The 25,439-nt window shown below is 45.6% G+C and overlaps 1 protein-coding gene across 1 annotated transcript; it reads left to right on the top strand.

Moving 5' to 3' along the window:
• Positions 1-11,354: 11,354 nt before the first annotated feature.
• On the top strand, positions 11,355-25,147 carry LOC126523086 (uncharacterized). Its single transcript, XM_050171946.3, has 5 exons — positions 11,355-11,433; positions 16,069-16,266; positions 19,840-20,197; positions 24,392-24,462; positions 24,768-25,147. Exons 1-4 carry the CDS (start codon positions 11,397-11,399, stop codon positions 24,414-24,416), a joined length of 618 nt encoding a protein of 205 aa, XP_050027903.2. The 5' UTR covers positions 11,355-11,396; the 3' UTR covers positions 24,417-24,462; positions 24,768-25,147.
• The last annotated feature ends 292 nt before the right edge of the window (positions 25,148-25,439 follow it).

The raw sequence follows: 25,439 nt of genomic DNA, 5'->3' as shown, positions 1-25,439 counted from the left end.
CGGCACCTTTCCAACATTGCTGTCTTGCCCGACTCACTCAGAGCAGAGTTTTCGAGAGAGTTGAGAAATCCCGCTCCGAAGCCCCACGCCCTAACGTGGGGGATGCGTTTTTCCGAATCCTCATAGTTTATTTATGTGTAACCGGGCATAACAACCCTTTCCTTCAGAGGCTCGATAAATGTGGTCAAGTCTTCGTACAGTTTAACTGGGTTGGGGGATTCAAATTGAAATAATTTAAACTTGCAACAGGCCAGTCATTCAACCCAGACATCTTAAAATGTCTATGTTAGATCATTGTCAAATTGCTTATTTTTAGTCATGAGTATGATGTATTTGGCTTTATTGACATTACGACTTAACAATGTGATCTGAAAGTGGGATAGGGAGAGTTGCGCCAATCACGCATTAGCCGTAAGCACAAAAAAAAAATATTTCTGATTGGCGTAGGGCCCAACGTCAGATGTTTTGGTATTGATACCAGTGGTATACCGTTCCCTCCCCCGTATTCTTTTTGCATCGAGCGCCGCAGAGCAGTGGCAATGCATCCTCAGCGACGGCGCTTCCGAGGTCCGCCAGCCGCTGATTCGACGGTTACAGGCAATCGCCGAATATGTTATGGGAGCACCGGACTAGGGGCGACCCTTCCCATTTTTCCTTCCTTTTCAATAAACTTGTTTACTGAGCCCAGCGCAACTGTGCAAACTTCTCTGTTTGTAAACCAAGCTGGTGTCGCGTATTATTGCGCACCTCATGAAATAATTTAGCAAGCTTTATGTTCACAACATGCTCTGTGATTTTTTATAGAATTTGGTAGGGCCTATAAGGGCTGATAGTTTCCAAGTTTTGTACACATCAGTGCTTCAACTGTGCAGCAAAAACAGCAGTTAATTTACGGCTCCCAAGAACTTGGCAATGTGCACGCTGCAATGCCGCACAATGAGTTTATATCTTTTGTTAACTTTTTTTTTGCGGCGGGAGGGATGTTGCGATGAGAGCGGTGCAGAAAACATGTGCTTCCACATTTCTAATGTTTAGCAGCAGGTGCTCGCGACTTACGACAATAACATAGTGAGAATATTGATCCCGCTAAGCGAGTTCAGCCACGTGACGCTAGCCGAGCCATGTTGCTAGGTCGGAACAATCACTTGCATTCACGACGCACCTGTTGCGAGAATTCTTGAACTCCGCGCAGAGGTCCATTATACGCAGGTGCGCGTCTGTTCAATAGCGTTTGTGCTTCTGCGTTATGACGTGACCCCAAACGCAAGATAATACGTTCGCCACTATAATGTGAATCTCGCCTCCAACGCGCTAGGCCTCGGAGGCTGAAGTAAAGCGTCAGAAACGAAGTTATGACGAAGAACCTGAGTATGCAAAACCAAATTGTTCCACAATCACGACTTTGTTTACGCCATAGAGAACATGCGTCTCTAGTGTTGCGTGTGGAGTTGGCGCGCACGTAACTGAATACATGCGCAGCGCATGAGCATACAGCATCTTGCGTGGAAAAATTGGTGCGCGGATATCTGCGCACGTGTACGCAACAGCTGGCGTGTCACATCCGCATAGGCGACTAGAATCGCTACTGTAAAATTACGCCTAACGTCCCGCAACGTGAATTCAGGGAATATTTGGCGACTGCTGCAGCCTAGTTGTTCTTGATCGCGATCGAGCGCAAAAAGTAATAATAAAAATTGGCTTGCATAAGACGCAAGTCGTTATACCGATCATCAATTTCATTATATTTCAGTTATACGTATGCAGTTCAGAAAAAGCTTTACACGAGCCCGAATTTCGTGTACCTAATCAAATACGCAAAAATGATAAAACATAGTAAAGTTTAGCTGAAAGAGACTGTCTGCACGAGGTTTTCGAACGGGATACCTGCGGGAAGTTTTGACCGTATGATTATTAATGCACTCAACAAATAATTAGAGGGTACAGATGTTTAGTTGTTCTTTATGTGCCCTCTTAGCATCGGCACGTTGACTACGTAGTAGCAAAAGCGCGTAAGAGCTTGGGATTTCTTCGTCGGAATACCCTATCTTATTCTGAAAATACTCGGGTGTTTATTCAGAAGTCGCCTGCTATAGGTCTGTTCCAGGATGTGCATGGAACATACCGTGCCACTCTACAGCGAGAGGTAAAAGTGAACTGAAAAAGGTGCCATTTGTGGCCGCATAATACGCTCTCTGGCAAATCAAGATAACACAGGAAAAAATGTGAGATTTCGAACCCCTGGAACTTCGCCGCACTACAGTCTTCATTTAAAACTGTTACACACTACAGAACATTCGCAGTGAGCTAAGTAGTATGATTACTACATACTTCAACACCCTATACAAGGCCATGTATAGACCACCAAAGCCGAATACATGAGCACAATTGTCGGGCCACGGATTACAAAAATTCTTATTTATTTAAAACACCTATGGCAACGGAGCCACTTGATTGAATACATAGCTACAATTTGATAAAATGAGTTTAGGCAATGCAATTAAGTTTATAGTCGCAACAGTCAGTATTATTAGCTTCGTTATTCGTTGTCGCCTAATTATACAGCTGATAACGCGCATCGTTCTTTTTCATGCACTGTTTTCCCGTAAAAAGCAATTTTTCTTTTTCCGCGTTTCTTAAAATTTTTATAGACTTGCCTGACTGATTTCTGGGGTCGTGAGTGCTGGCAAAAGAAACATGGACATGGTGCTTTTGATGATAGAGCCGCCGCTGACATCGACAGCATGTGACGTCACACTACTAACCTGTTAAAGCTAACCCACCGAGGATGACAAAACCGCCTTTGGCAAAGATTGGTCGGCCTGTAGAAACGTTGACCAGCCTCTCTCAGCCACCTTATTCCTTTTCTTGTAACTTCTATACCACACTTATTCACGTATATCACACAAGTACTTTGCGTTTCGTCGTGCATACACGTCAGCTCACTACACGACGCGCATGTCGCGGTCCTTCCACGGAGACCCTTTCAGGGACGGGGAAAATGGCTGGATGATTTCGATCGTGTGTCCACTTTCAATCATTGGGACCACGACAGAAATTTAGCTAAGGAACGTGCATGTTGCACTCGAATACTCGGCCTCAAGATGGTTCCAAAGCCATGCGCGATTTCTTATCACCTGACAGGAATTGCGGCGGCAGCTGCGTGATACTTACAGCAGCGCCGAAAGAAAGGAGAGAGCAGAGCAAGCCTTGCATTGTCAGGTCCAGAAGCCCAACGAAAAATTCGCCATGTTTGTTGAAGAAATGTAGCGACACTACAAGATTCCTTAACCCGATAAGACAGAGGGGAAGAAAGTTGACCTACTGATGCAGATAGTCAAGGAGAAGTTGTGTGCTGGACTGGCACAGCGGGTGCTGACTATGGCAGCCGAGCTCGTTAGCCAGGCGAAGACCATGGAAGTAGTGCACCAGCGGCTTTTCTTGCTGTAATACCTCCACATCACTGGGACGGTATCATCGCTTACGTTGTTACTGAATGATTTCGGTAACTTGTACGTTGTGCGTGAACAGCTCCGTCTGCTTCAAGGGGTGCAACATCAGCTAACCGTGACTTCAATAAAATACATTATCCACGAGAAAGTCTAACAGGTGGCACATTCTTTGACACAGACTGGTACTGAAGCCTCCATGCAGTTTTACGATGAAGCCCCATGGCCTCCTCCACAGTCCATGAGCCACGCACTATTGTTACCTTCTTTCTCTTGAAGAACCAAGGACCCTGTAACGCGAAACTATTTCAATCTGTTTTCATTCCAATCTGCTGGCGTCAATTTTATGTAACCACCGCAGCAAGCATCGGGCGGTAATTTTCAGCGTTGTTTGAAATGCCCATTCAAACGCGCTCCTCGTTTATAGGAGTCCAGGGGAAACACGCGGAATGCGCGAGAAGGAAATTGAAGCCGATGAGCAAAACGAGAACAAGGCAAAAAGCGGGAGCCAATGTTTCGACAAGTGGACTTGTCTCTTGTCGTCTTAAAAAGACAAGTCCACTTGTGGAAACGTTGGCTTCCCCTTTTACCTTGTTCTCGTTTTGCTCATCCTTTATAGGAGGTCCCTTTTGTTGCTTTCAAAGCGAGTATGATTACCTATTTTGAGCAGTTTTTCTTATCTAATTGGCTGACAAGAGGCGACTCAAGTGTAGACGGTTTGACGGGACCGAGCTAGCACATTGAAGGCAGATAACCGGATGAGAAGGGCGGGGCCGGCGTCTGCGATTGGTCCACTTCCCCATTACTTAGCTTGCGGTGGCTGGTCGAAAATCGCGGCGGCGCGCAACGGAAGGTTAAAAATGCCGCCAGAACGGACTCTCAGCAAAGAAGAGTTGGCAGAGCGATACGTGCTGGAAGGGCTCAATAACGTTAGACTACCACGCAGAAAAAAATTATTTTGCGCAAATCAATCCATGTACTCAGGCAGCTCGAAGTAGTCAGTGCCGGAGCGATCGGTGAGCAACCTTCTATTATTTTCGTAACGGGGCAGTCACCGGCTATTCAGAACAAAACAATCAGTTTGTTCGGCATAATAATTCGTCTTTAACGCGTTCGCATCACTTTGACGTGGTGTGTTTTCGCGGTTTTATGAAGTTGCGTCACAGACAGGAGAAGGCGGCGCAGCCCGAAAACGTTTCACCAACAGCAAAAGACTAATGGCGAAAAGGGCGTCCAATCAGAAGTAAGTATTTTTGTTTCCTTCGGTCTAATCATACACCATTGTGCACATATCATATCAGATGGGGCGTTTTCTACGCTTTCATGACGTCGCGTGACAGACAGGTGAAGTAGGGGTGGCCCAAAAATTTTATGAACAATCGTGGATAGCTAATTTCAAAATTGAAATAGAAATGTTTTGAACAGCTTTACGTTGCAGCGCCCCAATGCACCGATTCTCCGGACAAGCTGCGCATGCGCACAAGCACTACAGCCCTTGACCCGGTAAGCGTAAATCCTATCTTAAAAGATGAAGCGCCAAAAGTGACAGCACACTAAGAAGGAACAAAAACAGGACAAGGCTGTGCACCAACTAGCCTTACAACGTGTTTTACTGGAAATCAGATGTGTGGCGTCAACCGACAATCAGCAGCTTTGCTTCCATTGCGGTGGAGCGGACCACCTGTATGACGAGTGCACGTATCGAACGGCGGGTCTTTGAGGATTTCACCCTTATGTTCATCGTATATGTGAAGCCAAACGTCCCAGAGAGATCGAGAAATACCTGTCAAATTAACATTCACCGTCACTTGCGAAGATCCAGCTGTTTGAACAGTCGCCCCTTCCACAGGGGCACCAGCCTCGATTGCTATTTCTCGGCGATTGACGCCACCTAGCCGCTGCACTACTCTGTCTTTGTTGGTCATAGGTACCCAATTCTAAGTCGGAGAAAATAAGAACAGCGACCTTTGGAAGTGGGACTACTCTTGATCACAGTTTAACATATTTCACTCCTACAACTTGACGACGACGACTGTTTACTAGTGACGGTTTTTGCTTCCTGCGGCCAAGACCAAAGTGTTTACGTTGGCATACTTGTTTCTGCTGACAATCACCCAGTCACCGCTCTTGTAGATATTGGCGCTGATGATCTTGTTAGGGGCAGGGAACTGGGTTTTCACTTCGCAAGGCGATGGCAGCCCCTGGCCAGGGCCTCTTATCCGTAGAGTTGGTCGTTATATTGTGATGCCGATAGGTATACATACTCTGAAGGTTGAAGTCTGCCCATCTGCGCCGTTTAATCCACCATAATAGAGTCATTTGGCGTGTCCAGTATTCCGGCAAGCGCGGGCGGTTAGCCGGTTTAGCGGGGGCGTAAACGTGAGCGGCCAAGTTGGTGGCGCCAGCTGCTGGCGCAAAGCTCAACCACCTAAACACAGAGCCAATTACTATATTCTTTTTAGCGTAATTGTGAACACAATTACACCACTGCCGAAATTTGCACCAGCAGCGAAACAGAATAACGTAGGTTACTGCAATTTTAGCTCTGTATTTGTCTGGTTGAGCTCTACACCACCAGGCGGCTTCACCGCTCCGGCCGCTCGCGTTTACGCCCCCGACCATCCGGTAATCCGCCCAAACCGCCCCAGTTTGCCGGAATAGCGGACACGCTAAAAGTCTCTATTGACTGAGTGTCCCGGGCAACTTATTCTTAGCAAGGATTTCCGTTGAGAGTAACCTTCGCCAGGGGCTAGTGACATTTTCCGGCAAGCCAGTAACTCACAGAGATGACCGCTGCCCACAGGTCATGAATTCACGTATCTACCACGACTATATATTACGTTTATACTCGGGATAACTAGGTTAGTCACTGTGGAAAGCGCCGGCGACAGTCTCCTTGTCGGAATCACTGAAGTCAATCTGTCGGTCCTGTTGCGTCGGCGGGCTTGCATTGCCTGTGGTGTCGTGCAGGTGACATCGTTGACAATGGAGATCTTAGAGACCAGTATTGACCGCGAATATCAGCAGTGTGATCAACGTAATGCGATCCCCTATTAGGAGCCAGTCAGCGACTATGTTGCATGCTTCGCAGTTGGTTAGACCTCTGAAAATTCCCAGGGTAACCTACCGACAACCAGTAAATCGATGTGAATTCTGAACTATTGGCTACACAACAAAAGCGCAAGACAGCTTCGCCTCAACGTCGAAGGTCAATCACACCGCGATTACGCAGCACAGTATTACTGACCCCGATGAAAGACCGCTGCATCACCATGCCCCCGCATTTCTCGCAGACAGCAAGACGCCATTCGGTACCAAGTCCAACAAATGTTTGCTTGCCAACGACATCATTCAGCCTTCAACGAGACCCTGTGCGCCATTCGTTGTGCTGGCAAAACGAAAGACGGTACCCTAAATTTTTGCGTTGACTACGATAAGCTGAAGTATGTTACAAAAAAGGACGTTTATTCTTCGATTGTCGTCTACACACCCAAATTTTCTCCTCAATGGATCTACGTAGTGACTACTGGCATATAGATGTTAATCGCCATGATCGCGAGAAATCCGCCTTTATTGCTCCCGATGAACTCTACGAATTTAAGGTCGCTCCGTTAGGCTTATGGTCTGCGCCTGCTGTATTCCAGTGTTTGATGGACACTGTTTTGCCAGGTCTGAAATGGCAGCCATGTCTCGTGTGGTTAGGTAAAATCGTGGTGTTTTCTGCAACTTTTAGCAGCACCTACAGCGCCTACAAGACGACATTTATGTCATTCTTATTGCCAACCACTCTCTAATACCTGAAAATGCCATTTTGGATACGATCAACTAAAGTTATCAGGCCATGTCTTAAGCTATATATGATGGCATTCGACCAGATCAGGAAAAAACCATGGCTGTGGCCACCTTTCCAACGCCGGCGAAGAAAACGCAACCACCGCCAATTTTCGGTCTTTGCGTGTATTACAGACGTTTCGTGGCTAACTTTTCAAAAACAGCAGATCCCTTTATCGACTTCCAAAGGACGAGGTCCCCTTTGTATATGAGCAGTACCAATAAGATGCCGTCTGGGATCTCCAGAAACGTCTGCAAACGAATCCTGTTCCGAGAGAATTTCTCGAAGGAAGTATTGATCAGCTTCTCAAGGATGCCAGCATAGTTTGCCTCGGTGCCATCCTCATTCAGGAGCAAGAGGGAACCGAGCCAGTCATTTGCTACTCGAGCCGTACTTTGTAACAGCTGAAACGAATGATTCGATGACCGTGACAGAATTCTTGGTGGTTGTGTGGGCGATTTCTAAGTTCCGAAGTATTTGTAACGCGGACTATGTAGAGCTGTTACTCAACAACACTGTTTATTCTGGCTGGCTAATCCGAAGGTGTGTGTGTATGTGCTCGTGTGTGCACAAGTGTGAGTGCGCACGTGTGAGTGCGCACGTGTGAGTGTGTACTTGAGAGCGCTTCAGTGTAGAAGGCGCATAATGCATGGAAAGGTATGCCGTGCCATCGGAACAAGTACGCATTATTCACACCGAACTGGCTTATGCAGAAGCACGATTTCCGTGCTTTGCATGTTGTATGGATACTCGTAGTATCACAGGATAATGCAGTTCTTCGCATTCATTGTTGCAAGTTAAGCCAAATGTGGACCGCTGTTTGAAGACATGTATCATTTCTTTTCGTGTATCAGCACTCCACAGAAAACGTCACATAGAAGAATGAAGTGAATCAGGAAGCTAGATTTTTCACCAAATACCATTCATGTGAAGCTAACAGCGGTGAAGTTAAATAAAGCGAAATATATTAAACTCTTCAATTCGCTAACTGCCAGGTTAATAAAAGGTAGCAGCTATAGTTCCGATTATCGTATTACGCTTTCTGTAGTAAAGAGAAAATAAAAGAGAACGAGAACAAAACTATGCCTCAGAAGGTGGCGGCACAGCCACCTTCCGGTTTAAAACGAATTTCTGAGATCGTTTCTGCAATTATCATCGTGAAGACTATTCTCTGGTGGCCCACGGTTACTTTTATCACACAAATAGGTGATATTATATCAGCAACGTGCACATTTTGGATTCTTGATTTGAGAAAATTACAAGTAACAGCGCGAGCAACAGTCCTACTGCCGTATTTCGTAATGGTTCATTCCATTTTCCGCTCGTCTTAGCTTATCATACGCCCGGCAGAGTGGTGGATCGTTTCTAACGGTACTGCGGCTTCTTCTGAGCCAGTGAAGATACGGAAAGAAATGAAAGAGATCGTTAGAAAAAGATGGAAAAAAGAAAAATAGCTGTTCTTGTTTCTTTTATTATGCAGTTCTCGCCGCGCTGGTAACTATATGATTGCAATTAACCAAAGCCTACCAATATATATATATATATATATATATATATATATATATATATATATATATATATATATATATATATATATATATATATATATCATTCCCTTCTGGTAACACTTGCCTACATTCATTTATCTGTACTTCACACGGCGGACGTTTTCGATGTTTCGAAGCACAAAATCACGTGATGTTGTCTCTCATAAACATAAGATGTTCTAAGGTCTACAGATCTTAACGAAACTTTCTCAATTATTTTGCTGAGGCGAAAGCATTAAATAGGTCATGGAGCGAAAAAAGCCGGCGTCTATAGCAGCGAAACTGCACCCGAATTCCCGTTAGCTGCGACGCCACGTCACGTGTACGCCTCGGCGGAGCAGATTGGTCGAAAGGGAACACTTGCAGCCGCGCTGGCACTCCAGATGCTACGCGAAGGGATAGGGCATCGTCGCGACGCCACGTCACCCTCACTCTCGCAAGCCTGTGCTGTCCGTTCGTTCTTTGCCCGCGCAAGTCCTCGCCTGCGTTCTAATTTTGCCTGGTGATCGCTATTAATAAATTAATGCATAAAAGAAGAAGAAATTCGAAAGAAAGAACTTTGGCGGTAGTGAGTTTCCACCCTACGACCACACGCTCAGAAGCCGAGTGTTTTACCTACTAGGCTGCACCAGCGCCTCCTAGATAGCTGGCTTGTGCACTTTGTTTTATGACATCACACTACTTCGACGGAAATTTCCATTGCCAATCCCAGCGGGACGAAAACGGTGACGTCAAAATTACGGCGGCTTACTCGGGAGCGTCCCCATTAGTTTTTACGGCAGTCGGGCAAGGCAGCGTAACGACACGTATCGAAGTGCACCGGCTTTGTGCTATCGAACAGGCGTTGGCCAAGCGTCTCATTTAAGTACATTTAGCCCGTACTTTAAATCTTAAAAACTGCTTACTGCCTAACTCCCCTACAAACAGACCAGTGTACTGCAACAGTGGCGCCACAATGTAGCCGATGCTCCTTTATTAAAATACGCATGCTGGCAAGGCAGTTTCAAGCATTACTTTTTGTCTGTAAGAAGGAACGGCTTCCATTATCTCTTATATGCTTTTTTCAGACGTAATATGTTATTTGGGTTTAGTTTCTTATCTTAGCATCGCTTACCTTAAGAAATGTAAGACAAAAAGAATTCACGGGGCAGCAACATCCTAATGGGGACGGTTACCAGCGAATCTGTTTAGGCTGCATACATGGGCTGCGTGCATTATAAAATCACAGATCTTTCTTTTTTTTCATGCACAAAGTCAACACAAGCACCACCGCGGTCACCGCACCTCCCATGCATCTGCCGCAACCGCTGGTGTAGGCGCACGGGCACCTCATACGCGCGGGACGTTGTAACCACAGAAGTGCAGGCCACGTGCATCGGCGCCGTCGCCACCCTCTTTCCCCCTCCCTCCCTACCCGTCTCCACTGCTGCAACGCTGTCGCCCCACACTCTTTCCTATCTCCCCTACCCGTCTCCATTGCTGCAACGCTGGCGCCTACACTCTTTCCACCCTCTCCCCTAGCCATCTCCATTGCTGCAACGCTGTCACCATATTCTTTCTCTCTCTCCCCTACCCGCTTCTATTGCTGCAGCGCCGTCGCCACAGTCATTCCCCCTCTGCCCTACTACCCGCCTCCCTTCCAGCAACGCTGGCATCTCCCACCGCAGAAGCGCAGGCCACGTGCACAGGCGCCGTCGCCACACTCTTTGTCCCTCTTTCCCAAATGGTCCGCTGCGTGCGATGTCCTGTCTACGATAAGGACGCAAGCCGCCCAGGGTATCCCCTCTGGGAACGCATTCGGGGGATGCATATGCTAGAGGTAAAGAGCTTCGCTGTAAAAAGAAAGCAACAAGCTTCAACTTGAATTTCACCAATCGGAAAAAAGTGACACGGGTTCGATTACTGAAGTGCGTCTGGCACGTATGCAACTATTGTCCTCAACAAAAAATGACATGGGAAAAAAATATAGCAAGGATGAGCGGACACCACCACTCTAAATTTCAGTCTGGCCTAAGATCTGCACTGGTTTAGCCCGTTATAAAAGCACACTCGATACCTTTACCTTGGCTGAGAAAAAGAAATGAAACATTTGGGGCCTTAAAAACTGAAAATATTCTTTATTGTGAAAGTGTGTGTCAGTTCCAATGAAACTAAATATTGTATTCTCCTATGGAGCTTAGCGAGGTCATCGGAAAAAGAAAAGAGTGCGGTGTTGCATTCCTTTTCTCTGTGCGTGCGTTTTTTCTCTCCTGATACCCTTCCCTGGGCTAAACAAATAGAGTTTCTGTGAATGCTTCCCGCCTTTTTATTTATTTATTTTTAGCTTGCCTTTCAAGCAACACTGAAAAGAATAGTACTTGCCTCGTTTCTAACTGCGTAAGGGTCGAACTGTTCGATCAAGCTGCTGCCGTCGTTGACAAGAAAAAGAAACAGTATCTTAATGAAACGAGAAAGAATGGTTCGCTTTCGACATTTGATCGCAATAAAAGCGAGCTAGAGCCTCCAACCGCAATAATCTGCCGTCGGAGATCAACCGTTTACAGAGGACAGCTTCCCGAACACAACCGCAAAATGAAAGCGTTCATCGTCGTTTGCCTCTTTTCGGCGGGTGAGTTTTGAATGAAGGATTGAATTCTATGGTTTGACGTGCAAAAACCACGATTCGATTATCAGGCATGCCGTAGTGGGAGACTCCGGATTAATTTTGACCACCAGGATATCTTTAACGTGCGCCCAATTCACGGGAAGCGGGCGTTTTTGCATTTAGGCCCCATCAAATTTTGGCCTCCGCGGTAGGGATTTCATCCCGCGACGTCGTGCTTAGCTGCGCAACTTCATAACCGCCAAACCACTGTGGTGGGTGGGTGAGCTATCTCACAAATACACTGCGATGTATTTTTTCTAACCTTTTAATTTCAGTGCACACACTTTAGAAACGTTCAGTGAAAAATGAGATGTTTCGTATTAGCGGATGCTTTTGTCTAGCCTGTCATAAAAAGTGTTCTGAGCTTACGACACGACAAGCGAAAGCTGTAGTTAGAACTGTAGCAACTTCTCTCGCCTCATCGAATTTTCTATGCTTTTATTTACCTGCAGAGAAGCATTCTGAGAAAGGGTAGCACGTGATAGCCAGCAAGTCAAACACAACATGTCTGCCGCTTGATGATGGGTTAGGTTAAATCAAATTTAGCTGAGGTATCAGGTGGAGGGGTTAGAAGGATTCACTTCGTGCTGCTACATTTCAATTCGATATGTACTATCGTGCTATTAGGAGTAAAAATAACTTGGAAAACAATGATTATGAATGTGCCAAAAAGAAACAGCAAGTCGAGGCTGTCTTTCTCATTTTTTCCTGCAAATTATAGTGTGCGACACAGTATGAGTCTTTAGTTATATTCACGACGCTAGCAGTCGCTGACCCTGTTTCGCGCGCTCGGTGAAACTGCCAATCTCTTTTAGTGTTGATATATTTGTCAGTGGTAGTCTCCCTCCTCCCAGACTGAGCCACTTTCTTTTAGCCGATCAGATCACCTTTGGTTGTACTCTCCCTTTTTAACAACATAGGTATGCTATTAAATTACTGAACCAACTTAGCTTAGAGACTCAAGCACCGGAATTATTTAGCGGTCTGCTGTTGGCACATCCTCAACTGAAGTTTGATTCGATGGAGGCATCCAGCGTATAGGCTCCTTGGAAGGCTGGGTGCTCGGGAGCGCCGGCCAGTCTCCTACAAGGGAAGGCTTTTGCGTTTGAGGTCTCTTTGGGACCTCGGATCAGCTTGTACTTGAAGGTGATCGCGTTAACAGAACTAGTGCATGAACTGCACGTTGCAATGTACGCCGGATCTTTTCAGAAGCTTCACTATGACAAGAGCTGTCCCTAACCATATCTTTCAGGATAGTAAATTCGTTTTTGATACTTCGGCAGTCTTTAGAAGATAGTGTGCAGAAACCAATCCCGTTGTCAAGAACGGGTGCAGCATCCAAACTTCCAGTGCTTGCATGTGGTGCCTTAGAATCGTTGTAGAACACACCCAGTTTCCAGCACACACGTGTACATCGACTGGAACCCTGTCTGTAACTTCATCCATCACTTGGACTATCCCGATCCGAGACAACGGTACTTTGCCGATTGTGGCTTGGCGTTGCATTAACGGAGTCATTTCGTTTGCTTTCCGCATCAGATGGGAGGATAGCGCTGCGTGTGACCACTGCGGCGACGAGAAAACTATTGAACACGTTCTTTGTCATTGTCGCCGATACAGCGCACACAGGCAATCACTCGCAACCGGCAGGCGCGTCTCAACAACCGGCCGTTTTCAGAGCAGGCACCCTTGGAAGGCCGACCTATACAGCCGTCACATCATAAGCCGTCGTCCATAAGTCATCCCGCTTTTAACTTGTCGTTTTGCTCATCATAAGACAGTGAAGACACTGTTGAAATCTTTACATTCATGTGGCTTATTGGAGAAACTGTAGTTCTCGTGGACGGTCACGACCTCCCCAATCCTTTCTTTTCGTTTCTTTGCTTTTTTTCTCCGCTGCTCTTTCCGTCTTTCGTTCCCCCTTAACCTTTCCCCAGTGCAAGATAGCAAAGCCAGACTCTTATTCGGTTAACCTCCCTGCCTGTCCCATCCCATCTGTATATCTCTCTCGTTCTCTCTCTCTAGTAAGCTTAGCTCTGATGTCGATGTGTGTGACTTGTTCTAGGCTGAAGTTCCAAATTGTACCTTTGCCTCCCAATCCACGTGCCCCCTCATCATACTCTTTTAAGCCATACTGCGTTGCGTATAATTAGCTTTGCGTAGACGCAAAGCTAATTTGGATGCTGTTAAACACCGGCTTCTTCCATAGACTTCGTGTTTTGCACCATAGAGGTGCGATGATTGGAACACCACTGGCAGCGCTCCTACTTACTCCTGATCACGTCAACGTTATGAGACGCCAGGTTAGCTAACTGCCTGGATGCTCTTCCTGCTCTACAGCTAGAGTTTGCACGTGTGCTACATCGTGCCAACATGTGACTTCCGAGTATTGTGAGAACTCTCTCCGTGGAGCTCTTGTGCGACGCTAAACCTTCCTTTTGCTTTCTGTGTTACTCCCAATTTCGTCGACCGCTCTATATGGCCCATGTTCAATGAGTAGCGCTGTCATAATGCCGACTGCAAGCAAGGTTTTTGTTTTTTGAAAGGTGCAAGCTATTTAATTCAGGAAAGCTGTCCTATGCTAAGCGCTGTCTAATACTCTTCAAGGGACAATAAATGAAATTATATTACCACGAAACCAGCTCAACCCTCTTTCAAATATTCTTTTTTGAGTAGTAATGTTTACTTTCAAGAACTCCATATTTACCTTTATCCGGTACCTTCATCGAACAAATGCAGCGTAACATATGGCCATGACTTATTCACTTTCTAAAGTTAGCGGAAATTCAAACGCATTTCATACGTTTTGAATTCCGTAAATATTGCGAGCGACCATCCACGCCTAAAAAAATACAGTGCGCTCACTTCCATAGTGGAAGTCTAGTGGCGCCATCCGGAAAATCTGCAATTCGCAGCGAAGTAATGAAGTGAGAATCGGAAGGGGAAAATTAAATCACTAAATGCCACTGGCATTAATGAAGCTGTCAGCATGCAATCAAACTTTGCAATTTATGTTTTGCGCCTGAGAGGTCAAAACCATTATCTTAATCTATACAACCAAATCCCACCAAAGACAAGACGAGAAAGAAATGACAACTGACAATAAGTGTCACTAGCGCCACTATTGTCAAAGTAATTGATGTTATGTATTTGTAACTAATTAAAAATAAATAATAGGGTTTTACGTGCCAAAACCACGATCTTATGACGAACGTCGTAGTGGGAGACCGCGGAAATTTGGATCACCTGGGGTTCTTTAAGGCACACCTAAATCTAAGTACACCGGTGTTTTCGCATTTCGCCCCCACCGAAATGCGGCCGTCGTGGCCGGGAGTCGATCCCGCGACCTCGTGCTTAGCAGCCCAGCACCATAGCCGCGATGTTATGTATCTGGTTATTGCACTATTCTTGGATGGTTGGCTGCTTACTAAACGGGCAGCTCGCGAACCGCTGACAATCACACGCACTGCGAAAAAAAGACAATCGCCCTGTGTTTTTCCCAGCGTATGCGACTCTACTGTCAGCGTTACAAAATGTCGCGTCTTCTGCCTTGTTGCACTCTGAAACTTTCAAATCATCCGTTCGATAAGAGCAGTCTCTCAATATATTGTCACATAAATATTTCTTACAGCGAAGTTGCTAGCCTCTAGTTGGTAGAGATTTTCCGTGTCCACTCTGGCGATGCTCACGCGAAAATGTGGACCGATCCCGGAGACAGAGCAAAGGAGGGGGAAGCGCACAGTGGGCTGCTTCTCCAAAAGATGACATGACGTCATCAGGTGACGTCATCACAAGAAAGACGTCATCGCGTGACGTCCCATTTGACGAGATGACGTCATCTGATTACGTCATCAGGTGATATCGCCACGTGACGATGCCCTTATTCTTGTACGTTCGAATTGCAACCTGAAGCTATCAAGTCTGCAGCTTGTAAGTCGTACTGAACGAATTTTCGGACGCAATTTACTTTGAGAAACTGAGTTAGTCCAATAATGCACTTGCACTTGGCGGCGAGCCCTAGGCGAATGAAGATGTATGTTGCGTTTCCGTACGCCTGCGTGCGCCCGTGACGTACGTGCGCCCACATTGTATCTGTCATTGGTGCGCGGGCGCTCTGCCCGTTGCATCTGTCACCCAGCGTGTTCTACGGCCGTAATTGACATTGTGACAAACAATGACCAAAAACCGTACCTCCTCCTAGCGGCAGCGGCCACTCAGACAGACCTCAAATGGCAGGTGGCAAATAGCTTTGTCTGATTTTCTGCGTAACAGAAATAAGTTTTCTCGTATATTCTAATTGGAACCCAAAGTCATACTTTACGATTTCTATGACGTAACTTACTTAGAAAAATTGAATTAGTTCAACAAGGCACTGTTGCTTGGCGGAGTGCTTAGAGGAATGAGCATGTATGCTGCACTTCCGTTCACGGCTGCGCGCGTGTGACGTGCGTCGCTTGTGGTGGCGGTGTTTGTCTAATGTCGGCAACAGCTTCGCTATACATCCACTTTTACAGGGCTGAATGGATGTGGGGTTTTTTTTTTTTTGTAATATCATTGACAGGTAACCTCATGGCAACATCATATGTGTTTTCTCTACAGCCGCCTTGACGAATGCGCGAAGGGCAGGTCGCCTGGGAGCTGACGCAAATCTTGGAGGGCGAGCAAACGCTGAGCTGCGCGCCGGCGTCGATTACATTGGCCCTCACGGATTCCCAGGGCGTACTGTCTCTATTGGAGGAAACGCAGGCTTAAATGTCGGCGGAACTGCTGGATTGGGAGTAAGCAGCTACGGCTACGGTAAGACCTGCTTTCGATGTGTTTTCGCAGTGCTAATCAACATTATGCAGCACCTTTGTGATACATTAGTGATTCGCCATCTAGGTCCAAATTCACAATCCATTTTCATCTTAAGGGATCTATGCCGTTGGCCGATCACCTTCACCAATTAGCTTTTTCAGCATCATGATTGGCCGTAATATACGTATACGGGGGAGTTAGCATAAGACCTTTCTTGTGACTATAGGCTCTCAAGCTTTAGATACATTGCCGCAAATTGTGTGCGAGATCTTTTGCATCGTTCCTTTCTAACATATGTTACGGCTGTATTACACGCCGTTAAAACAAACGTGAAGTGAAAATTGCAGCACAACAGTTAAGCAGCGCCGTGGTTTCTCTGTGATTGATTACGGCCACGATGGCACTTTCTTGCATCCCTCAGCCCCACTATGCGCCTGTCTCTTTTCATTTTTGATACCTTTATTAACCTAAAAAAATTGGCAATACATAATGAGTGTGCACATGAGTTATTACAAAAAAAAAAGCTGGTCGTAAATACCCCTGTGAAGTACGTATATTCGAGGAGAATTACTGCAATATTATACTGAAATAAAAAGATGTTACATGTAAATTTTGCTTGCGCATCATCGTGAAAAACAAAGATATGGTAACACTGACAATGTACCATATAATATTTTCACATTTTATTCCTGCATGAACTGAAGCAATAAATTTCACTGGACACAGGAGGATAATGAGAATACTTTATATGAGAGTCACGCGAGTAAGCATGCACTGTTTAACGATCACTCACGCCACTTCAGTACAATCACAGCAGCATTCTACGGACCAAGAGCCAGCTGTTAACAGTAAGCCTGCTAAAGAGTGCTACAGACAGTTAAAGAGAGCTAGGAGGACCCTCCGAAGAGGCTGCAAAATAGGCCAGACGAAAGTAGCCAATATTAAGTTGCGCGTGGTACGTGCAATCGTAAAAACAGCATAATCTGCACATCTCCCAGTACTTGAAGCAATAGTTCGTCAGGTTAGATTTTTTAGTTTAACACTTTAGCTAAGGTCGGTGGTGTTTTGGTAATACAGGCATTCAAATGTGCACGTAAATTAGTGTTTTCCAGTTTAAAAACATACAGCAATAGTATGCTCCGTCACAATAATTATTCAGTTCGAAAAGACTCAGTCCGAACTTCCCTGTGTCCCGCGTTAACCAATTTCTGCACTGGTTAATTGACCACACCAAATCCACTGAACGAATTAGCAGCGCAGGCACCTGAGCATCTCCATTCCAGTGGCCTTAGCGCTGTGTTCAGAGCTTGCCAGGCAAATTCCATAGCGCGCGCCGATACTGGCCTTCAACCGCGATGTGCTTAGATTGACCAGCAAACATGATCTGTCAAAATGTATTTGAAATAAACTTTGATTTGATTTGATTTGATTTGATTTGATTTGCCTCGCCGGAGGGAGGGCACTGCGGACAGGGTCTTCAAAACCACGCGCCCTCTCTCGAAATCGGAGTCTATTTACCATGTCACATTTTACTTTTCTCCGTTGTCTCACGTATGGGGGCATGAGGAGACTATTTTTACCGGATGGTGCTGTAGGTGCATTAACAGGGTCACGTTTCCACAGCGCCCCAAGTTTGGATACCGATAAACTTAGTCATTTTGATAATGTGCGTGTCAATTGTAATTGATGAGAATCTATAGCAATTGGTCGCATCCAGAAAACTCAACGGTTGAGACGAGATAACGGCTCCACGGCGACGTGAAGATAACAGGATAATGGCGTGATTGCGACAAAATGACCAAAGGTGGCACGTGAGGAACGGAAGACGACAAAAAAAAATGACCCCGAATAAATTACAACGCCCGCGGGACCACGACAGACTATATCCGGTATCTGGACTGCACTATATCCGAACGACAAAGGAATGAGGGCAATGTCGTAACGACAAAACTGAGTTTGTGTTTGGGATACCGTCAGTGTGTGTTGGATATCTACAAGCGCCGGCGGCCTCGAACTGCACTATATATGATGCTTGTCTGCACAATACCCGAGAGGGCAATCGCGCAGGATAGTACCCAGCGGCCAGCACCCGACGTATACCGAGTGACAAATAACCAGTGGCTGAAGTTGTATAATTGGCAAGACAGTAGCAGCCAGTACCTGAAAAGTAGGAAAAAGACGCAATGAAGGCTTCACTTGAAATTTCATAGCGAAGCTGCTAAGGACTACTTTCACTAGTATCGTGTCCGTGTGTTAACAAAAAAAGCTATCATCATCAGGATTGGCTCCAGCATCGTCGTGTTCTACCGGAGGTGGCTCGTTTGCGCCCCCTTGACGCTACCGCGCGACCAAGCTCATGCCAGTGCTCCCGCGTACGTCGGCGGCATTAGTGAATTAATTAAATAAATAAATAATTATCTAGGTAATTAAATAATTGATTATCCCAAGGACGTGATCAATTTCACAGCGAAGCTGTTAAGGTCTCGTTCCCCCGGGAATGTCCGTGTGTCGACACAAAACACCCCATACGTGGGCCGATACGGAAGATAGTGCAATGCCGGGTTGACCCGCGGCGGACGTGAAGCAGGCGTTAAGCACTCTCCATACGTGGGCCGATACGGAAGATAGTGCAATGCCAGGTTGACCCGCGGCAGACGTGAAGCAGGCGTTAAGCACTCTCCATACGTGGACCGATCCCGAAGATAGTGCAATGCCGGGCCGACACGCGGCGGAGGGGAAGCAGGAGTTAAGAGGCCCAAATACACAGCTTCGCTGATCATCCTTCTTCACAGAGTGGAAGGGCACTTGTTCGCTTCATCGTGCAAAAAAAATTTGTTGCATTACTCGCCCTATAGGCAGGCAACTGGTACTGCTTATTGGTTTGTAATACGCTCATCGCGTTGCCCCACTCACCACTACCGTCACTTTGAATGACAATTTGCACTGACCGATCTTCTGCTCGCACGTGCTTGCACGAAGAGTCATTTAGGGCTAATATCTCCCTGAAATAAAACAAAGTAGGGAGACCATAAGAATCCCTTAGTAGTTTGCAAAGCGCTTTTTCCGAGGAGGTTTCTTTCCAGACGCGTGGCGGCGTTTAAAAAGCCTTTCGAATGTAACGTAAATAACATGTAATAACAAATTTTGTATGTTGTATGCTATATCACGCTTCTTCACTCCTCTCCGACGCCCTAGGTCTCGTTTTAGTACACCGTCGCTTCCAGTCAATTATCACTTTATAGCGACATTATCGCCGAGGCCAACGTATGGTGGCAAGACCAATTAGTGCTTCTGTAGTATGCCGTAGTATGTAGTAGCATAGAGGTATTGAAGCGGAACGGAACTTTTTCTGCTTCCGCTGATACATCTAACAAAATTAAACGTAAATATTTCCTATTGAAGGTGTGTAATCTCGCTCGCTCAACATAACGGTTAGTTTTCGAGTACACAAAAGATACTTTGAGCCAGAAGATTACACTTATTTTTTGCGCTTCCAAGAGCTATGTTAGACCCCAATTGTGCATGCAATCGGTTCATTTATTTGCTTGGTCTTTCTTCTTTTTTTTTTCGCAGGAGTCCCTGGATTGGGCGGTGGTTTCGGCGGTTATCCATACGGTGAATATGGCGGATACGGCGGATACGGCGGATACGGTGGATACGGTGGATACGGTGGATATGGTGGATACGATACAGGTTACGGATCTCCATACGGGGGCGGATATTATGGTGCCACTCCTGGCTATGGCTATGGCTATGGCTACGGCTATCCGAGTGGATACTATAGTGCACCTGGCTACAGCTACAATGGTGGCTCCAATGGCTTCTATCCCGCAACATCTGGCAGTTCCGGCTGGAATACGGCCCGCTCGGCAGTAACAGGAGGAGCTAGATCCTCAGGCAGCGGGAGCGCCTCAGCTAGTGCCGCACCTTCGTAAGAGTGCTACTTCTGTTGCTACTCAGGCCTTCTCGGAGGACGTTGCTCCTGTTTTTCACACTGTTCATAAGTGACAGCTGGTAACAAACCAGAAAATTATACTCGAAGTTATTAGTGATACTTTAACTGCTGCACTCGACGATAAATGGAGCGAGTACGCGAAAGTCCATTGCTTTTGAAAAGCGAGTCATAAGTCTGACACTATTCGGGTTCGTCTTGCTTTCTCAACAAACGACGCGCTGAGTCACAGTAGTGTTGAGCCATGTATGTCCTACCATGTTAAGCATAGTCGAATCATTCATTGTTACGCAAGGAAAACCCATTTGCTCATGATAAATCTTGAAAGTGAATTATTAGTGTACTAGAATTTATTTGTAGAAAGGCAGAAAGGTCGTCCTGAGCTTGTGGGCTCTTTCCTACTAATATGAACTGGGAAAGACAAAAAGAAGACCGAGGAGGAATGAAGAGTGACGATGACAAGAATATTGGTGCAAGTGTGCTAGTGGTCAGCTCAGTAGCATACTTAAATTCATGAGGCTAGTCCTGTTTTCCGCATTTGATAACTGCCTACAAATGGCCATGTAGGTGGCATTAGAGCAAGCTATTTCAAGACACTTTTAAGAAATTGAATCTACAACCTCCCCACAAATACACGCACACGTACCATAAGAACAAAACGACACTAAGTCCGTAAACAACCGCAATTGTAAACAAGGGGGAAAAAAGAAGGGAGGAAACAGGACATCCGACGTTTATGGACTCGCGTTAGGTAGAAAAATTTCACGTCCAGTGCGCAATAAATACAGCATTGTAAGCGTAAACACGAATGTAAATTTTAAAAGGTGTCTCGGCATCAAGCACTCAATATACCTAGATTGTGGTGGTGGACCAGTCTCTCTTAGGAACGCAATAAGAAGAAGTGAAGCTCCTTTGCGAGCTATAACAAACATAAGGTGTTGCAGGCACGCATGCGGAAAGTCATTTTCTCGTAGATTTTTCAGAAGAGCATCCCTTTCATTTTGTAATTTCGGGCAGGACCACACAGTGTTCAATTTCTGTTGTGTCGTTGCATGTCGTACAGTTCGGAGAACTGATATGCCCCGTCTTAAACAACCATGCTGGTGTACTAGCAGATCCTGTCCTTATTTGATATGGAAGTGAGGCTTCCTCTCAACGAAATCTATTTTATACACAGGGCATATGTGGTGGAAACCAATGTGACCCAAAGTGATTTCGAATGTCAGATTTCGTATGTTGATTATTCTTTGGGACATCCATTTGGGAGGATGATGGAGCGCTGCGTATGCAAGATAATGAGCTTTTTCACTGCCACCATTACCAATGCGCGAGGGAATCCACTCAAGCTTTAATGTGAAGCTTTCGCAGCCGACTCTTTCACGGGGGCTAGTGATTTGCGCGGGAACTTGATGGACGGCAGACAACGGTAGAGTTGTTGCAACGCGGCCTTTGAATCCGTAAGGAGAACCACATTCTGTGGAGGCAACGTCTTTAGTCTTCGAAGAGCAGCAGCTGTAGCCGCGCTTTCCCCAACGTGGAATTCATAACAATCTACAAATTAAATCATACACGCCGTTTTGTCGTAGTGACTTTGATGTTGCACTGCTAACCACGAGGGCGCGGGATTCGCGGCGGCCGCATTTCGATAAGGACGAAATGCAAAAACAAAAAAAAAACGCCCGTGTACCGTGCATTGGGTGCACATTAAAGGAAACCAGGTGGTCAATATTAATCCAGAGCACACCGCTATGACTTGCCTCATAATCATATCGGGGTTCTGGCAAGTAATTACATAAAATTAATTAGTGTGCGGCCGATATCATGTCGCCTATGTAGCGGCGACCACATGACAAATGAATTTTGTAGACAACTTCCTTGGCATATGTCACATGTGGGCGGTCGGGCTGATGGCAGGGTTTTACAGGCATGTACTGATCGGCCTAAATTAGTGCACGGTTGACGCACATTTTTATTTAGCGACATCACCAAGGACCAAGTACTTTTTGCTGCATGGAGGAGGAAGAGGAAAAACGTTTATTGAGCTCTAGAAAATGTTATGAATTTCGCGGAGTCAGATGGTGTCTTCCATCTTCTTATCAATGGCCGTCTGCCCCTAGTCCAGGGCTCCGCTGGATGCCGCTGCCAGCTGGGCCCGTATTTTTGTTCTTTGGACTTATCTTTGCTCCAACTTGGAGTTTGTCTTATTTGTAACCGGATACAAAAAGTGGGCGAGGCGTGTAGGCCACGTCTAGTCGTAAACAGTGTAGCATAGTATCCAACGTGACTTAATTTTCATGTTTGCAAAAAAAAGAAAAACGTAGAGTGTGTCCTACTCAGTAAAGCAACGAAGTTTTTTTTCATTGAACCACGTATGTTCTGGCGTGTTCTACAGTCTAATTCTTGCGTAAACTTGGAAGGATACCAGATAGGTCCCAACTTTACAGGAGTATTATGCATGAGCCACCAGTATGTGTTCTGCCAAAGTTGACAGTTACACCAATCAGACTATGGATCCACTGAAATTGAAAGCGATGCCTGGAAGATGAAGCGATGCTCAGCGTCTTTCCGAAGGCACACGATAGCGAGTAGCCATCAGCATTAAAGCAAGTCCCAATTTATTAACGAATCTTGTCTAATTGGTTGGTAGAAATTAATCTTGCTTTCTAGAGAATCCCTAATACTTCTGACGCGACAGTTGCGCCTTGCGCGACGAACGGTAACTTTCACTTTGATTGTGTGACGGAACATAAAAAGTCAGTCGTGAAGAAACTCTCTGTTACAGATCAACCAGTAAACAAGAACGTGGTGCCGTCTTGCAATCAACTCAAGTGCACTGGAACGCCTAGATGAGCATCGATTTTTAAAGCGAGGCGTTCTTTAGTCTTTCTGCCGGCGTTTAGCATTCATCCTAGCTTCCTCAGAAGAAATATTTGTAGGGTCATAGAGACAACATCGTTCAACAGATATGTGCTGGCTGCTGCCTGGCCTAGTAGACACCTTGGGTCACTGTGTATGGGTCACCAGGCCCGTTCTTAGCCAATCTCGAAGAGTGAATTTGCCACTGTGACAAAGGGGTACGAAGTCTTAGGTGTATTTAGACATGTGTCACAGTTTTCTGCACGTACACCTCTGGATAACATTCTTCGTTCGACAAGCATGACACATCACCTTCGTCCTGGTGACGCTGACCGCTAACAGTCACGGATGACGAGGCTGTGCTATCATCGGTTACTACTGCACCTCGCTAACTCAAACAAGCCTCTAGTCGTATGCACTTCAACACTGCTTTGGATCTAGTGCATTTATCAGTCCGCTGTATTACCAAAGCCACAGGAAGTATGATCCTCTGCTGTGGACAAGAACTGTAACATATCCCTCACCATTATTGTAGTACATCGCTGGTAGGGTCGAAGACCCAAAATAACGTTCTCTGGGAATGGACTGGCATCCATGTTTCCCAAAGAATTAATTGACATCCACCACTACAGTCATTTTGTCCGGCAGAGGTAAAACATATCGGTTAGCGTCTGCCGTATATGACAGCAGTCGCAATCGGGGCTCTTCTCAATGCCGATGAGGTGTGCACTCCGCCAAACTGTAGCCTCCGCAACAAGCCTGTGCCTCAACGTTTCAGTTTCGGTGGCCTACAAAACTTCGTTTTGAGGTCAACTTTTGGACAGGCCTGCTTTGACAGTCTGCTTGAGCCAAATTATCGTATATGAAGCTCTGTATCCCATAGTAAAGTAATCTTAAAAGCTAAAAAGCGCGCGTGGCATGTGTGCTTGATGACTATCATTCAGATAGGAGCGTCTCAGTGTCGGCAAGGGACATAAGAGGAAACTTTCGCAGATGCCAATTAACAAGCATAAGAAAGCTTAACAAACGCAGCAAGCAAAGCAATAATCTGATTCATTATAGCTGGCGCTGCAATTGAGTTTCATTCAACTGATGCAAAGTGTTAAAACTTGACGAAGGTTTTCAGAAAAATAAAACAAAGCAGTTCGTTAGAACTACAAACTTGAGTATGCGCGTTGACCCTCCACGAAGTTGTAAATTTTCCTAATGATTTCTTGCAAAAATGACCAACTGTGCTTCTGTGCATACTCTAAAAGAGACGAAAGATAATTGGAAATGCGGCCTGCATCACCACTCTTGTTTTTATTTTCTGTGCAGTGCTACCACTTCAAGCTCATCGTAAGACCTCAGACACCAACACACCTAGGATTACAGAGATTCTCAAATATGTAAGTAATGTCAAACACGTCTACCATTCTAAACGTTAGTTTATTGAGTTCACTGCTAGCGCAAATATATATATATATATAAACAAACTCTAACGCAGCTATAGAACAATGCGTTTGAATGATAAAATGTTCGAATACGCATGCTTTTCTGCTGTTTAGTCATAAGGGCGTCGCTTAGAAGTGTTCTCTATTTGGTGGGTAGTCGAGAAGCCGCCTGTCGCTGCCTCTTTTCTGACGCAATACGTGCCGCTTGATTATTATGCCACTTTCCGTCACTTAATGCCTGTGTTCCTTTCTTTTTTCAGTTTACGCTACAAATTTCCAAAGAACTGTGCTCCACAAGGCTGCGTACAAACCGGACAAATCGTTCTCCTAACCTGGGTTTTCTTAAGCAAGTTTTACTTGCGCATTTTTGCCTCGAAATATACTTATCGGGCAAGTCGAACTGCTCGCTATTCAATAAAGCCGCAACACAAGCCTCACGTCCTTCTTGTATACTAAGTGCATGAAATATCGATACCTGCGTAACGTATACCTACACTTTTAGAGGGATGCAAATACCTGCATAAGATCTATTGAGATATGTGTTACAGAACGAAACGCTCTTCCGGAAATTCATGCACAGACACAAACACACCCACTGCAGCCAATGTGCACAACACAATGTGAACTGAGTGTTCCTGTACAGTGCAGTTGTTGCCCTGGCGAAGACAAATTCCGTTGTCGAAAAGTTTCGCCCCGCGACATCCCTTGTCCGACCACGGTTAAATAAAGAGGTCTGAATACTGGAATTGCTGAATCGAATACAGCGCGAATAAACGATGAAAACGACTAATGAATATTGAATGGGATATTGAAAATATTTGTAATTTCTAAAGGAAGCAAGGTATGAGACCGGGCTAGGAACACGATATATTAAGCTTGCACGTAGTCAGTTTGGTAAGAAAAGAAATCAGGCTTACACGCACTGACAAATG

The sequence above is a fragment of the Dermacentor andersoni genome, chromosome 6, assembly GCF_023375885.2.
Source record: "Dermacentor andersoni chromosome 6, qqDerAnde1_hic_scaffold, whole genome shotgun sequence".
NCBI classification, from domain to species: domain Eukaryota; kingdom Metazoa; phylum Arthropoda; class Arachnida; order Ixodida; family Ixodidae; genus Dermacentor; species Dermacentor andersoni.
Note: the sequence above shows the minus strand (reverse complement) of the source record. Positions and strands in the feature narration are given on the sequence as shown.

What these genes read in the sequence shown, in the direction of transcription:
- LOC126523086 (XM_050171946.3), top strand. Translation starts at nt 11,397, where the DNA reads ATGAAAGCGTTCATCGTCGTTTGCCTCTTTTCGGCGG. An exon ending in AGTAAGCAGCTACGGCTACG is followed by an intron (nt 16,267 to 19,839) that starts GTAAGACCTGCT and finishes TTTTTTTCGCAG; the next exon opens with GAGTCCCTGGATTGGGCGGT. An exon ending in TCAGCTAGTGCCGCACCTTC is followed by an intron (nt 20,198 to 24,391) that starts GTAAGAGTGCTA and finishes TTTTCTGTGCAG; the next exon opens with TGCTACCACTTCAAGCTCAT.